The 13,767-nt window shown below is 56.9% G+C and overlaps 1 protein-coding gene across 1 annotated transcript; it reads right to left on the bottom strand.

Moving 5' to 3' along the window:
* Positions 1 to 1,732: 1,732 nt before the first annotated feature.
* Positions 1,733 to 13,767, bottom strand: Mxd4 (MAX dimerization protein 4). The gene is made up of 7 exons (XM_013154468.3): positions 13,570 to 13,767; positions 13,383 to 13,482; positions 10,890 to 10,919; positions 6,049 to 6,163; positions 5,032 to 5,194; positions 4,558 to 4,711; positions 1,733 to 4,465 (listed from the first exon to the last, which is right to left on the bottom strand). Exons 1-7 carry the CDS (start codon positions 13,631 to 13,633, stop codon positions 4,333 to 4,335), a joined length of 759 nt encoding a protein of 252 aa, XP_013009922.1. The 5' UTR covers positions 13,634 to 13,767; the 3' UTR covers positions 1,733 to 4,332.

Genomic DNA, 13,767 nt, shown 5'->3' with positions numbered 1-13,767 from the left:
CTTTTCCCCTATCAATGTTAAATAGTATCTGAGGTTTTGAACAGTGTCTTTTCAGACTATTTTTAAACTTTGCAAGTAATGGTGTGATGTTAAGGATTGTTTTCAGATGCAGTTTTCAGTGAACACTGGTGATGGAACTGTATTCTCCAAGTCAGGGAGGAGGGGTGTTTTGAAGCAGGAAAGTGACCTTCTTAGACCTGTGGCAGAAGCTTGACTCTGCAATAACAAAACTGACAAAAGTGGAAGAGACAGCTGGCACCAGGAAATATAGGATGTGGAATGGCAGGGGGAGCTGCATGGGCCAGTAGAACTCCGGGGCCTTGATCTGGGAAATGTGACAAAGTTGAGTTCTTTCTCTGTCTCCTCAGGAACCAGACTTGCCTAGACCACTGGCTTGGAGGATGGGGGAAGTCTGGGTCTGTTTTGATGTTCGTGTGACAAAGGTGCAATCTCAGTCCTCAAACTCAGGAGGAAGTTTGGGAAGGAGGTCACCATGTAGCAGGTGGTGGTGGCTGTTGGAGCTGGGAGGAGCAAGGTCTGAAGAAAAAGGGGCCAGAGCTTGGGATGGGGCTATTATAAAGCGCCTGAGTGGGGAAGGCAGTGGGAAGAGGAGTGAGGGGTGAGGAACACAACCCTCCTGTACACTCTTGTGTCCTTGTGGGCCTAGGTGCACACCCAGCTTGGCATGTGCCTTCTGCCCAGCTAGGAACTAGAAATAAGGAAGGAGCTGTGTGCAGGAAGGCCCTGCCAATGAAGTCCGGATTAGACCAGCTCCTGATTTGAGTGGCTGGAATCCCAGCCACGATATGAGAAGGCACACAGAGGACTCAGGGCCCACTCCCCACAGCAGGGCCAAGCAGTGGGCACAGTAGGCTGGGCTGAGTGGGCAAGAATACAGGCACCTGGGTCCAATCCTGGGATTGATAGGGACCCAGAGTGCTGTAGGGAAGACAGCAACAACACTGGCTTGGGTTATACTGGCTGCCAAGAAGGTAGTGGCTAAGGTTGGGGTGCAGGCAGGGGTTCCATATAGGAGAAATCCAATGGGAAGTGGTGGTGAAGATTCTAATACATATTTGGAAATTCAAATGTTCATGCATCAACAGCAGATCCCCAGTTCTGAGGTCCTGCTGTCTCCTGGCAGAGGTCCCTTTCTTTGCTAGAAGTGGTCCTACTAACTACCTGGAAGTGGAGGGGGCTCACATGGTTCAATAAGCAAGAGTCACTGCTGCCTGCGAGGGCAGGGCTCCTATAGTTTCTCTCCCATGCCCATCCCTAAAGCTGCAAATGGGACCCCTGGGACCATCTGCAGTGGGCTCTCCATGTCCCAGGGTGATGACCCCATGCTCAGCAAGTGCTCAACTGGCCAACCAGTTCCATAGCTCTGCAGCCTGCAAAGGTGTATGTGCTTCCTGTTGTCTCTGTAGGGTGGGGACCTAGGGGCTCCCCCTCAGTGCCTGGGCCCTCAGAGTCAGGGCTGTCTGCCCCCAGGGAAGGATGGGCTGGAGTCTCCCAGGAGGGTAGCAGGCAGTCAAGGTCACTCAGGCCTGTCCTCCCCCTACATGTGGTCTCACAACCTCACAGACACCCCCAGGAGGGCTTGACAGGAGCCAGGGTCCCCATGCTCCCCGCCAGCCCCAGAGGACAGGGCTCCCAAGGCAGTGACAGCCAGCAACCAAGGTCAAGGGAAAGGGAGCAAAGCAGATAATGAAAAGAACTGGAAGCCAGAGGGTGAGGTATAAAAATCTGTATTTATATTACAATGACAGAATGACATGCCACAGCCCCACCCAGAGGCAGTGGTAGGGCTGTTCTCTCTCAACTCAGGTCTTCATGCACCTACCACCCAGCACCAGGCTCCCTGTGCACATGACTGGCATGGAACCTGTCCTGGTGCCCTGAACGGAGAACCATGCAGCCTGCTGGCCTGGTAAGGACCTGTGTGCAGGCAGCAGGGGTCCAGTCAGCTGACCCCTAGTGAGGCCGGGATGGTGGGGGTAGACAAGAGCAGGGGCCCTCGGGCTGCAGTTTGGCATGGGGCTCCCTCTGTCCAGGAATGTGGCCACAGAACCTCACCATCTCCTAGCCAACTGGGTAGTGAGGCCTGTTACCAAGGAGCTGTCCCCCATAAGGTGAGCACCCCAGCCCGAGCCCTGAGACAGATGGAGGAAGTAGGCCGTGGCTTCCCTGTCCTAATTCTTTCTACTGTCCCCATGACATCCACTAGCAATGGCCTCCTTGTGCAGAAAACAGAGCAGGGGAGGGAGGTGTGGGTGTGGAGCTTAGCACCAGCCACACCTGAACCACTCTTCCACTGCTGCAGGTTGGGGAGGTGGAGAGCACCCCTGCGTGACTGAAGAGGCCAACTCCAACTCCCCAGTCCACATGGGAGCCATGGCCTGAGCAGGCACAGGTGGAGCTGCCAGAAGGGTGGCCAAGGGGCTACTCTGGTGCCCTGCACGGGGCTGGAGTCTGCGGGGCAGAGCTGAGGTGGGACAGAGCAGGGAGCTGAGGGTTTGGGGACTCTGGCATCTCTGGCTCTGGAGTTCCAGGCCCTTCAACATGGGTTCCTGGCACATGGCAGACAGACCCCTTCCTAGGTGCTGATCCCCAGCAGGGCCAAGATGCAAAAGGGACCCTCACCACATGCCTGTTCTCCTGCTGTCCCCAGCTCCTGCCCTGTCAGGCAGGTTCCATGCCAGAGCTACTTCCACGGACCCCTTCTTGCTTCCACAGGCCACGGCCCTGAGGGGCCACAGACATGATTAGAGATAAACATAAGTTTCCCTGCCACTTGGAAATTGGTTACAAATGCACCATAGGGGTGGCAGGCACTGCTGTGCACCAGCCCTAGGGCCACCACCCAAGTATTGCTGTGTGGTCCCTGTTCATGGGGACAAGGACTTCAGAACTGGAAGGCCCCACGACCAGAGAGAACGCTGTGCTCATCAGCTGCCAAAGTCAGACTCCTGGAGCCCTTGCATTGGCTCGCAGGGTTTGAATCAGGTTACGGATTGGCAATCAGGCCTGCTGTCCCCAGCTGCACAGGCTGTGCCCACCTGCTGCAGGGAGGTCTCACTGGGAGCTGGGTAGCAGCCCCACACACAGGAAACCATTGCTGCTGGGACGACCGCCTGGGGGGAGGGCACAGAGGGCACCTGCTAGGCTCACAGGCCTGGACATCCTGTGAGCCTCGAGGGGCATGCTGATGGCAGTGGGCAAGGGGAGACAGGGAACACAAGGCACACTATGACAACGTGACAGAGGACAGGTCCCTGAGACACTGGGTCACTCCCACCCCTCAGCAAATAAGGACACATGACAGCTAGGAAAATAGAGTACAAAAGTCTCATACAGGAAATAGAGGCGCATACACTCGCGTCTCTTGGCGAGTCTTTAGAGCTTTTTTCTCTTTTTAAAAAATCTGTTCTGTTTTTTTGGGAAAAGCCTCTGCCACAGGCAGAACTGGTCAGGTCCCTCAAAGGGAGCTGCCCTTGCTGGGCAGTGTGGCTTTTATTTTTCTTCTTTTTTTAAGAAAGTGAAGCTGGGCATGATGGCACACACCTGTGATATCAGCACTCTGGGAGGCTGAGGCAGGAGGATTACCAAGTTCAAGACCAGCCTGAGAAACTTAGTGACTTAGTGAGTCCCTGTCTCAAAATAAGAAGTTAAAAAAAGGGCTGGGGACATAGCTCAGTGTGAAGGTCCTGGTTCAATCCCCAGTACTTCAAAAAGTTAAACAAGAAACGGAAGAAAAATAAAGGGAGATGAGAAAGTGGAGGGCCCAGTGGTTCAGCTGCCAGCCCATCCCCTCCCAGGCCTTGCAGGGAAGAGAAGCCCAATTCCTGTGCAGATCTCACAGAGCCACCTGGGCCAGTGTAGGTGGGCTGGACCAGCACTGGCCACCTCAGTGACCCTCAAAGGCCAGCCTCTCAGGACATCTGCCCTCTGAGGGCCCCACGTGTCTGTGCATGCAAGCATGTGTGTTGGTGCAAGCCTGGGTGCATATGTCTGTTTGCCAATCCTAACAGAGTGGAAGCTGCCAGCTTGGCACGGGCGGCCCAGCCTCTCTGCCCACATGCCTCAGCGTGCTCACCCAAGTCCAGCCCGGTTCAGAGCCTTCCGCTCCGTCCACGCCTCAGGAGCTGTGAGGACGACTGCCAAGTGCACCTTCCTTCCTTCCTCCATCCACTGCTTCCTCCTGGAATCCGATACAGGGGCTGGGCTCCCCAAGGTGGTCACGAGACCCCTTACCCGGCACCCACCGAGGTTTGCAGCAATGACATTTAATACTTCTGGAATGATTGAGAACTGGAGGATAGACGTGGGCAGCTACGCTGGGCTCCAGGTGGTGGGTGCCAGGCCCCGCCTCCCTGCAGGGGGCCCTGCCCATGGGCAAGGAGGGCAGAGGCTGGCAGCCTGGGCAGGCAGCAGCTGGAGCTTCCAGCATGGCACAGCAGTGGGCCTGCGAAGAAGCTGGTGTCAGCTGAGGAAGGACCCAGGGCTGCCACAGCTGGCCGAACAGGCAGGCCAGGGAACACAGGGAGTGGGACCTACAAGAGGCTGGGGCGGCCAGGCCGCCTGCAAGGGCGCCCAAAGCCCCCATTGCTGCAGCCACCGCTCTGCAGGCTGTAGTGGTCATCGGCGTCACTGCTGCTGCCAACACTGTCCAGCTCACCCTGGCCAAACTCCATGCCCTCTATGTCCACCTCTGTGGAAAGAGAGGAGAGGGTTAGGCACTGCACAGCACAGTGGGATGCCCTCCACATCAGGACCTTTCTCAGTATTCTGGGTTCAGAGGAGAACAAAGGGGGTCTAGCCCAGCCCCAAAGTGACAGAGGCTGGGACAGCACTCAATTAGAACCAGCAGCCTGCCCGGGGCCCAGTGGCCTTTGGTGCTGACACAGCCTGGTCACTGCCCTTGGCACTCCTCCCTTCATGCCACACTGAAGGACAAAGCTGGTCTTAGTGGGCAGCACCACCTGAAGTCAAAGCCACCCCAGGCACTTCCTCTTCCACGAGTTGCCCTACCTTGCTCTGAGTCATCCGTGGAAACAGCAGAGCCGGTGCTGTCTGTGCGCACGCGCTCCATGCTCTGCACTGACAACTGCTCCAAGCGCCGCTTCAGGAAGTGATGCTCTCGCTGCAGCTGCTCCTTGATGCTCAGTGCCCTGCGGTCCTGCTCCTCCAGTTTCTGGGGACAGGGATGGAACAGGGGGCAATGATGAGTTCATGGTCAGGAGGTGGCTTCCAGCATGGCACAGCAGTGGACAGGTGTGGGGACATGAGGCCAGACAGCGAAAGATCTGTACCTCAACATGACCCAGCCAGGGCATGGCTACAAAGCACCTTCCCCACCTGGCCAGGCTGATAGTGCCTGGGCCTGACCCTGGGACAAGGCCATCCAGCCTTTAGCCAGCACCATCCTGAGGAAGGGGCCGCCCTTCCAAGGCGCCTTGGGTTCTCACCACACCTGTACCTGCGGCACCCTGCCCTCCCATATCCTCCATCCCTACCTGTTTCCTGTCATCCCTGCTTGAGGGCCCACACCTGGGACATAGAGAAGGCCCTCCATAAGAACAGAAGTCTGCCCTGGCTGACTTCTAATGTCCCAGATGCCCAAATCAGTAGGAGATTCCAAAGACCACAGTGGGTGTCCCAGGGAGTGTATCCTCAGCCCTCAGAGCAATCCCACTTTCCTCACTCTGACAGGTGCTAGGACCAGCTCACCTCTCTGCAAAAGACACAGAAGAAGCCCCTGCCCTCAGGCCACCCCACCTTACAATTGCTGCCAACCATGCCCGAGGCCATGAGAGTCACCTGTACTCTAAGTCTCCTCCCTGAGCCTAGTCACTCAATACACTGTTCCCTCCAATCACCAAGCCAGGTGGCTTGCAACCCTTGCAGATCCTGTGGCTGCCTCCTCAAAATACCTCAAGCCCCCAACATGCACCTGCTAGGTAGCTCCCTACCATCTCCAGGGCCTTGGGTCAGAGCTTCCCAAGCACACAGGACAGGTACGGGATGGGACAGGCCAGGCCTGCTCACCTTGATGTGCATCTTAGCACGCTTTAAGAGGCTCAGTGTGGTGTGGCGCGTGCTGTCTGGGCCCAAAGGCACCAGCTGCTTCAGTTGTTCCAAGTAGAGTCTGAGCTTGGCTCGTCTGAAAGAGCCAGAGACAGAACCATCAGGCCAGGTGGCAAACCAGGGGTGAAAGCAGGAGTGCTGACCCAGGCCCTCACAAATTCCACCCCACCATGGGGACTGGATTCCCTCCTGGCCTGGCTGGCACCTGCCAATGGAGTAGCAGGGCACCTACAGCCTTCTGGATGTGGCATCCACAAGGCCCCACTGTTAAGTTACACTTAGCCTGGGCTTGGAAACCTGGAGACTTGGACAACAATCCACACCTCCCACCTCGCCACATACAGCCTGCCCTTGGTTGCTGCTGTTCTCACAGAAACCTAAGTTTATTGAGGCAGGGAGGGCCAAGGACCAGCCAGTCCCTTTGGAATCTGCTGCAGTTCAGATTTTGTCCCCATCTCTGGAAGGATGGATTCATTTTCCCCAAAACTGGAGCTGTTTACTCAGGGGCTAGTTCATGAGGCAGTATCCCTTGAGAAACGCTGCTTTCCCTGGCCAAGGAGGGGCAGCCAGTTGGACTTCCCTCTGATGCTCTGCGATGGCCCAGGACCTCTGCCATGTCCACACACATCTACCCACCTGGTATCCACTTCCAGGGCATATGTGACACTCCCACTACAGACTCTCCCCTCCCCCAGACCTGCTTCCAAACCCAGTACACTTTGCTTAGAATGAATTTCTAGGAGCAGGCCTGCCAGGCAGGGGGCAAGAATACATTTTCAGGCTTTTAAAAATCTATTGCCCAACATCTCTACCATAGTCAGCACCCAGATGTGCTCCTCTTCCCTTTCCAGATCTGCTCACTGCCTGCAGAGCTCCTACAAACCCACACACAACCTTCCTTCAGTCCTAGGGAGACCCTGGAAGACAGTGGGCAGGGATGGCCATCTCCTGGACAGAGAAGAAGCCCAAGGCCCAGCAGAGGAGGAGATGCTGGGTGCAGAGAGAGGTGGGGGAGGGGCTTGTGATTCTGGATCACTTTTTGTGAGCCTATCCACACTGCACCCTCTATGGCCAAGCACTTTGTGGCCCAGTGTTCTAGCCCATAGCACCTGGGAAGCCAGAAGTTCAAAGTAACTCGAAGACCTCAGGAAGAACTTGTAGGGTACAGAACAGAGGCTGTACTTGGCTAGGTGGGGTCTGGACCCCAGGCAACTACTACATTACTACCCAGAACGCCTAGAACCTTGGCCTCATCCTCTCCATGGGAAAAGGCCCTGCCCCTAGGAACTGAAGGAGCAGGATGCTGAACTGGGCAGGGGAACGGAGCTCTCTGCTCAGGGAGAGGGGCCCCCAAGATGGGTCCCCACTGTCCTGAAGTCACTAGCACCAAGTTTGCAAATGGGAATGTTGCCAGTGACTTCCTCCCCTGGCCCAGTCATAATAGCAAACAGCAATTTCACAACTTTTATGAAAATATTAGAAAATACAAAGAATTAAAAGTATTCCATCATGGCAAGCACGAGGTCATGAGTTCGATCCCCGGTACCAAAAATAAAAAAACCAACCAAAAAAAAGTATTCCATCACACATGCACAACTGCATTGCCATTCTGATGTATTACATTTCCACATCATAATGTTAAGTGAAAACAATCAGAATACAGAGAAGTATACGTGTAAAGGTGGTATAAACTTGTTTAAAAATTAAAATAGTGGATACACACAAGAGACTCCACGGGATACTATGAAGCATGGGGAGCCTGCATCTTGGGGACCTATGCTGGCAGCATTTATTTCCTTAGCTTCATGCTTTTCTGTGTTTTCTAGTTTTCTATGCTTAACAAACCCACAGATTAGTAATACAATCAGAGAACACAACTGTACAAGAAAGAACAAAACACAGGTAACAAAAAAATATTCTCAATACATGCAAAAGAGCAATAGTTGGTATCTGTGATATCTTGAGCTCATACACCAAGAGGGAAAAACAATACCTCCATGTAACACCAGGCAAAGGACACAAACCAGCAAGCTTCAGCTTCCAAAGGGCAGCCTCACATAAAACTGATTCCATCTCAAAAACAACCAAGAAAACAAAAACTTAACCAAGTAAGCACTCATTTTCCCCTTTGTAAGAGCCAAAAAACGAAGGCTGGGGCACTTGCTTGACCAGCACTCAGACATCAGAGGCCATGGCAGAGGAGCCGTTGGCGCAGTTGTGAAAGTCACATCAGCTCAGACTGTCAGCCAGGGTTTCTACTTCTGGGGTTCAGGTCCTACAAAACCACACCCCAGGGGTGTGAAGACCACACTCAGCAAGGTTTCCTGCAGATGGCCATCTCCAGAACCTCAGAACAGGCTCCAGGATGGGGAGCCCAGGGAGGAGCCATGGACATGGGTAGGGGACATTTATGAGGAGCTAGCTGCAAGGCCAAGGTACAGGGCAGTGGGTAACAAAGCCCCCTTCTCGTCCCAGAGGTACCATTTCTGGGGCAGTGTGCATGAGATTTGAAAAAAGTCATTTCTCAACAGATAGAGAAGGCCACTTGACCAAGCTTGTGCGGTATCTGAAGCTCAACATGTTGGCCCAACCCTGGGAGAGCACATGGCCGGGGCTGCAGGCTGCACAGGTCATCCTGGCACCCTACCCTGGGTAGTGGGTGTGACAGGCCACCTGGGGCAAAGGCCTGGAACTGGCTCTGCCAATGGCTGCTTGAGGGATGTGGGGTGGGAGTGGGGGCACCCATCTCAGCCCAGGCAGCACTGGGCTGTCACCAAACCCTCCTCCCTACAGCAGCTGCAGCACCCCAGGCCCCACCATCATCCCCCAGCTATCCCTACCTATCCAAGGAGCTCCTGAGCTCCAGAAGGAGCCCTGCAAGGCTGGGGGTGGGGACAAGCTGTGGGATCCCTGCATTCCTCAGCCTGATTGTCCTGTACAGGGTCTGATTGGCTTACTGCTGCAAAGCCAGCTCCTCAGGAGGCCCAGAGTTCCAGGCCAGATATCCCAGCACCCAAGGGAGGGCAGAATCCAGGCTCCTGGAGGAGAGGCAATGAGGAAATGTACAGGTTGGCAAATACACCACCTTTCTGTGTGTTCACCTGCATCTTCAAGCTGCTGCTAACTTACATACCCTGTGTGGTTCTATGGGGCTGCAGGGCAGGAAGGTCACAACTTGGGGCAACTGGCTCGATGCTCGGAAGGAGGCAGAAGCCCAACTGAGGATATGGGCCTGGCTTCGGGGACGTGTACTGGCCCTCTAGCGTACACTGAGAGCCAGAAAGGCAGCCAGGACTCCCTCTCCAGTATCCTAAGGGCAGAGCCAGAGTCCGGCACAGAAGAAACAGCAACCAAGCACAGACCATAGCAGCCCTGCCACAGTTTTGCGTCCACATGGGTGCTCGGGGAGGAGAAACTGGACCAGTGGCTCACAGTACCACAAGAGGAAGCCCCAGGGCCTAAGCTAGGCCCATGAAGGTGCACATCCAGGGAAGGCAGCATCTAGGTCCAGCTGGGCACTTCCTTCCTTCCTCAGGGAGCTCCCAGCCAGCCCTGCAGCTAGCTGCCAGCCAGGAGCAGCAGCAGCAAACCCAGCCAAGACCTCTGTCTCAAAAAAATAAAGGCGGGGCGGGGGGGCCTGGGGATTTAGCTCAGCAGCATAAAAGCCTGCCTGGCAAGTGCAAGGTCATGAGTTTGATCCCCGGTACCAAAAAAACAAAAAACAAAACAAAAAAAACCCACAAACCTCTGTCTCTGCTAGGGCCCCAAGCTCCAGGCTGTCTATACATGCACCTCGGCCAACCATGAACAGAACCTCGAACTGGGCTAGGGGATACCCGAAGACCCTCTGGTAGCCCAGCTATCCCTCATCTATCTCAAAGGTGTCCCAGGAAGCTTTTCTCTGAGGTGGTGGAGACTCACGCTGCAATCAAGGGGAAGCTGGTTGGATCAGAGACCATGCCCTGGTCTCCCTCAAAGGTACCACCCACCTGTCAGATTCCACTCCCAGGAAGTTCTGGCAGAGTACCCCTGTGCCTACGTAGATCCTGGGTCCTAGTCAAGGCTAGGCGGGTCTCCTCTGGCCTGGAAGCAACTCCAGGCTTTTCCTGCATCCTATCTCCAGCCACACAGCCTTGCAGGAAGCCCCCAAACACATGGGACCAGTGCAGGAAGTGCAAGCCCTAAGGGAACACCGTGTTCCATCCCTGCAGCCGCTGCCTCAGCCAGAGGCCCAAATCACATCCCAGGGGAGTGAAAGTTGGCACTGCTGTGGGCACAGACAGGAGGAAAGGGGAGGAGGGACATGGCTGAGCCCCAGCAAGACTGAGGTGCAGACCTGCCCACTGTGAAGGAAAGAACATATCTACTGCAGGCAGGAGCAGAGGCCAGGAGACAGCTATTGCCCAGCACCCCTGGACTTTTCTGTGTCCTGGAAGGGGTTCCCACCCCTGGGGCTTCCTGGCCAACACTGCTCTGCCCTGGGCAGAACACTCCTAGAAAGGCACAAAACAGTGGGCAGAGGCTTGGGGGTCCTCCTGCTCCAGAGGGGTTTGGACACTCCAAAGCACACCATTTCCTTCAGGCAGCTGGCCATGACTACCACCAGCATCATGGGCTCTGTTCCAACTTCCTGGCTCAGGCTGAGGGTCCAAGAACACAACTTGTCTGCCAGCCTGAGAGCACCTGAGAGCACCTTTATTTTTTTGAGACACCGAAGGCACAGGTAGCCCTTCCAGGACGGGCAGGCTGGCCACATCCTCTCCTCTGCAGATGGGGCTACACAGGAATAGGAGGTCACTTACCTGTGCTTTTCTAGTTCATTGTGTGAAGACCTGTTCAGAGAGACAGAAAAACAAGGCTCACTCAGAGGCCCAACACCAGAGCACAGATGGGCGCATGCCCAAGGGCTGGGAGTCATAGACTGCATCCAGACAGGTTGGAGCCCTGGGCTGGCTGACCCTGGTTGTGAGGAAGAGGAGCACACAGGGAGCTGAGATGGAGCCAGGAGGAGGCCCAGCAGCACCCAGACCACCTCAAGAGCCTGGGGGGCTTTGGCTGGCAGGGTATTACCCAGATGCCCATCTCTGAGCCAGACTCCAGGAGAGAGGACATGCTTGTCCCCCACACACAGCCTTGTCACCAAGCTCACACAACTGTGGCTCGCAGCCCACCTTGTAGATGGGGTACCCAAGCTTAGTCTCCCTGCCAACCTGGTCACTCAGGCAGGGGCGCAGAATGCTGAGCCAAGGCGCAGGTAATGCTACTTAGGTAGCTTGCCCTAGTACTTTCAGGTCACCTTCCTAGTCCAGAGGGGATTTCACAAGCCAGTTAGGGTGCCCAGCCCTCCCAGGCCATTGCACACATGAGCAGAGGGCTCAGGCCACCACAGTGCAACCCAAGATTCCCATTTTCCAGGCACTGTCCAATGCCCCATTCATCCTTCCCTCACCTGGCTGACCACCCTCTTCCCATCATACCTCCTGACTCCTAGGTCTCCCTGATGGTCGAGTGCCAGAGCCAAAGGGATACCACTGATGCTGCATCTGGCCTCATGGGACTGTCTGTCAGCCAAAGCCACAAACTGGCTTGGATCATAGGGTCTGTGGGCTTATGAAGGAGGCTGGGGCGAGCAGGTACCCTTCAGCAGAGAAGCCCACTTGCCCCTAGGCTGGCCCCACCCTGCTGGGAGAGGTCCTCTTGTGTCCAGAGACCCCTGCAGGGGACCTGTCCCTGGGGAGAGGTGGGACCAGCCCTGGCCAGCTATACCAAGAGCTTTCCTGGCACCATGTGGGCCCTAAAAGACAGGAAATCTCTGCTCTCCTCAGAGAACCTGACCTCTTCTTCTGAGCCACTGCCCACAGGGCTTCTCAGACCTATCCCATGGCTCCTGCTCCCCACTCACCTTGCACCCAGGCCCACTGTGCCCATTCCTAGTCCTGGCCTTGGTGGAACACAGAAGCCTCATAGGTATTGGGCTGTCCTGCCATGTCAAGGGCCCCAGGCCCTTGTCTGGAAATAGCCTGGAGGGTGATGACAGCCAGGGCAGCTGGGCCTGCTGTAATGGGGAGGTGTACCCTGGCCAGAGAGACTCCGGCACCCCTCACTCTGCTTCAGCAGAAGGTGCAAGGCCAGGACCCTGCCCTGGGAATAGGACTCAGAGGCAGGTGAGTGGCCCCAGGCAAGTCACCTGATCTCTCTAGGCCTCAATTTCCTGAGTTGTAAAATGGAGACAACCTTTCCTTGGAGAGCCAGTGTATAGGTTAGCTCCTGGGAGGCGGGTGTGCAGGCGGCGCCCAGGGAACCTTCACTGTGACTGCTACTCAATGTGGGCATTCCACACCCTGTGAGCACTGGACAGGAAAAGCAGGGGCCTGGCAGCTCGCTGTGGAGCCCCAAGGCATTGGAGCCCCAACACACTCCTGTCCTTCTGCAAACATCTCCAGCAGGGAACCAGGGGCTGGGGCTCAGGAAGCTGGAGCCTCAACCAATTCCTTGCCAGGCTTAGGACGCCACAGAGTTGGGTCCCCGTGCCAGCCTCTCTGTTTCCCAAGAACAGGCGGCCACAGGAATGAGCCACACCCTCTGCCAGGGGGCCTCAAAGCCCCCAGCCAGCACAGCTCCAGCCTGGGGGACATGGGGAGGGGCTGGACTAAGGTGAGCCCCTAGACAGTGCCCAGCATGCAGTGCGGTGGGCTGGAAGAGTGGAGCCTCTGGATGCCCCAGTCCTGAGGGCCAGGTCTCCACCAGGGTTGAGCATGCACCCCAAGCTTAGGACTTGCAGACTAACAAGGTCCACAGCACCAAGGGGATTGCTGGCCCCAGAGAACCTACAGCCTGTCGCTCCTCTAACACCACTAAGGCCCAGGCCCAAACAGGGGGACCCTGCATTTGTGAAGCTCCACAGTCTGGGGCTGGCTGGCCGGTGGGCATGGGGAGGGGACTTTGTCTGGGTTCCTGGAGTGGGGTGCGAACAGAGGTGCAGGGCCCAGAATGGAGGAGGCAGCTTGGGGACACCCGAGGCTTTCGCGTCCCCAGGCCCAGGCCTCTGGACCGCGGCCGCTGACAAACGTGCCCACTGCTGGGGAGGTCGGCAGCGCCTCGGGAGGGCACGGGCGCTGTACGCGTGGCACTGTTTACGGCGGCGGAGGCGCGGCGGCGGGAAGATGGCGACGCGCGGGCGGGGCGGGCGGGGCCGGTGCGCCTCCTCCAGGCCGGCCGCCGGGCGCAGGGCGGCGCGGACGCGGGCGCGGGGGCACGGCTGGGCCGCGGGTGGCAGAGCGGCTCGGGGGCGGTACCTGTTGTTCGGGGCCTTGCGCACCAGGCCGGCCGCCTTTGTTTTCTTCCTGGCGAAGTCGCCGTCGAAGGGCAGCACCGAGGCGTAGCCGTGCTCAGCCTCTGCAGACAGACGGCGCGGTCAGCGGCCCCCACCCACCCGCCGCCCGCCGCCCGCCTCCCACCCCTGCACAAAGAGGCGCCGGCTACCTCGGTCCCGGCGCTCCAGGTACTCGGCCGCCTCCAGCAACAGCAGCAGGGAGTTCAGCTCCATCCTACTGCCCGCGCCCGGGACGGAGGCGGCTGTGCCCGGCGCGCTCCGGCAGGCTCCGCTGCTGCCCGCCCCGCGCGCCCCACAGTTCACTTGCCAGACTCGCGGACTTCTAAGCTCTGCCACCACCCTCCACC

The sequence above is a fragment of the Cavia porcellus genome, unplaced genomic scaffold (assembly GCF_034190915.1).
Source record: "Cavia porcellus strain 051 isolate PalLab524CR breed Dunkin Hartley unplaced genomic scaffold, mCavPor4.1 scaffold_18, whole genome shotgun sequence".
Taxonomy (NCBI): domain Eukaryota; kingdom Metazoa; phylum Chordata; class Mammalia; order Rodentia; family Caviidae; genus Cavia; species Cavia porcellus.
Note: the sequence above shows the minus strand (reverse complement) of the source record. Positions and strands in the feature narration are given on the sequence as shown.

Coding starts and splice junctions, on each gene's coding strand:
- Mxd4 (XM_013154468.3), bottom strand. CDS start 13,633: ATGGAGCTGAACTCCCTGCTGCTGTTGCTGGAGGCGGCCGAGTACCTG. Junction 10,920..13,382: donor CGCAAGGCCCCGAACAACAG/GTACCGCCCCCG, acceptor CTCTCTGAACAG/GTCTTCACACAATGAACTAG. Junction 6,164..10,889: donor AATGAACTAGAAAAGCACAG/GTAAGTGACCTC, acceptor TGGCTCTTTCAG/ACGAGCCAAGCTCAGACTCT.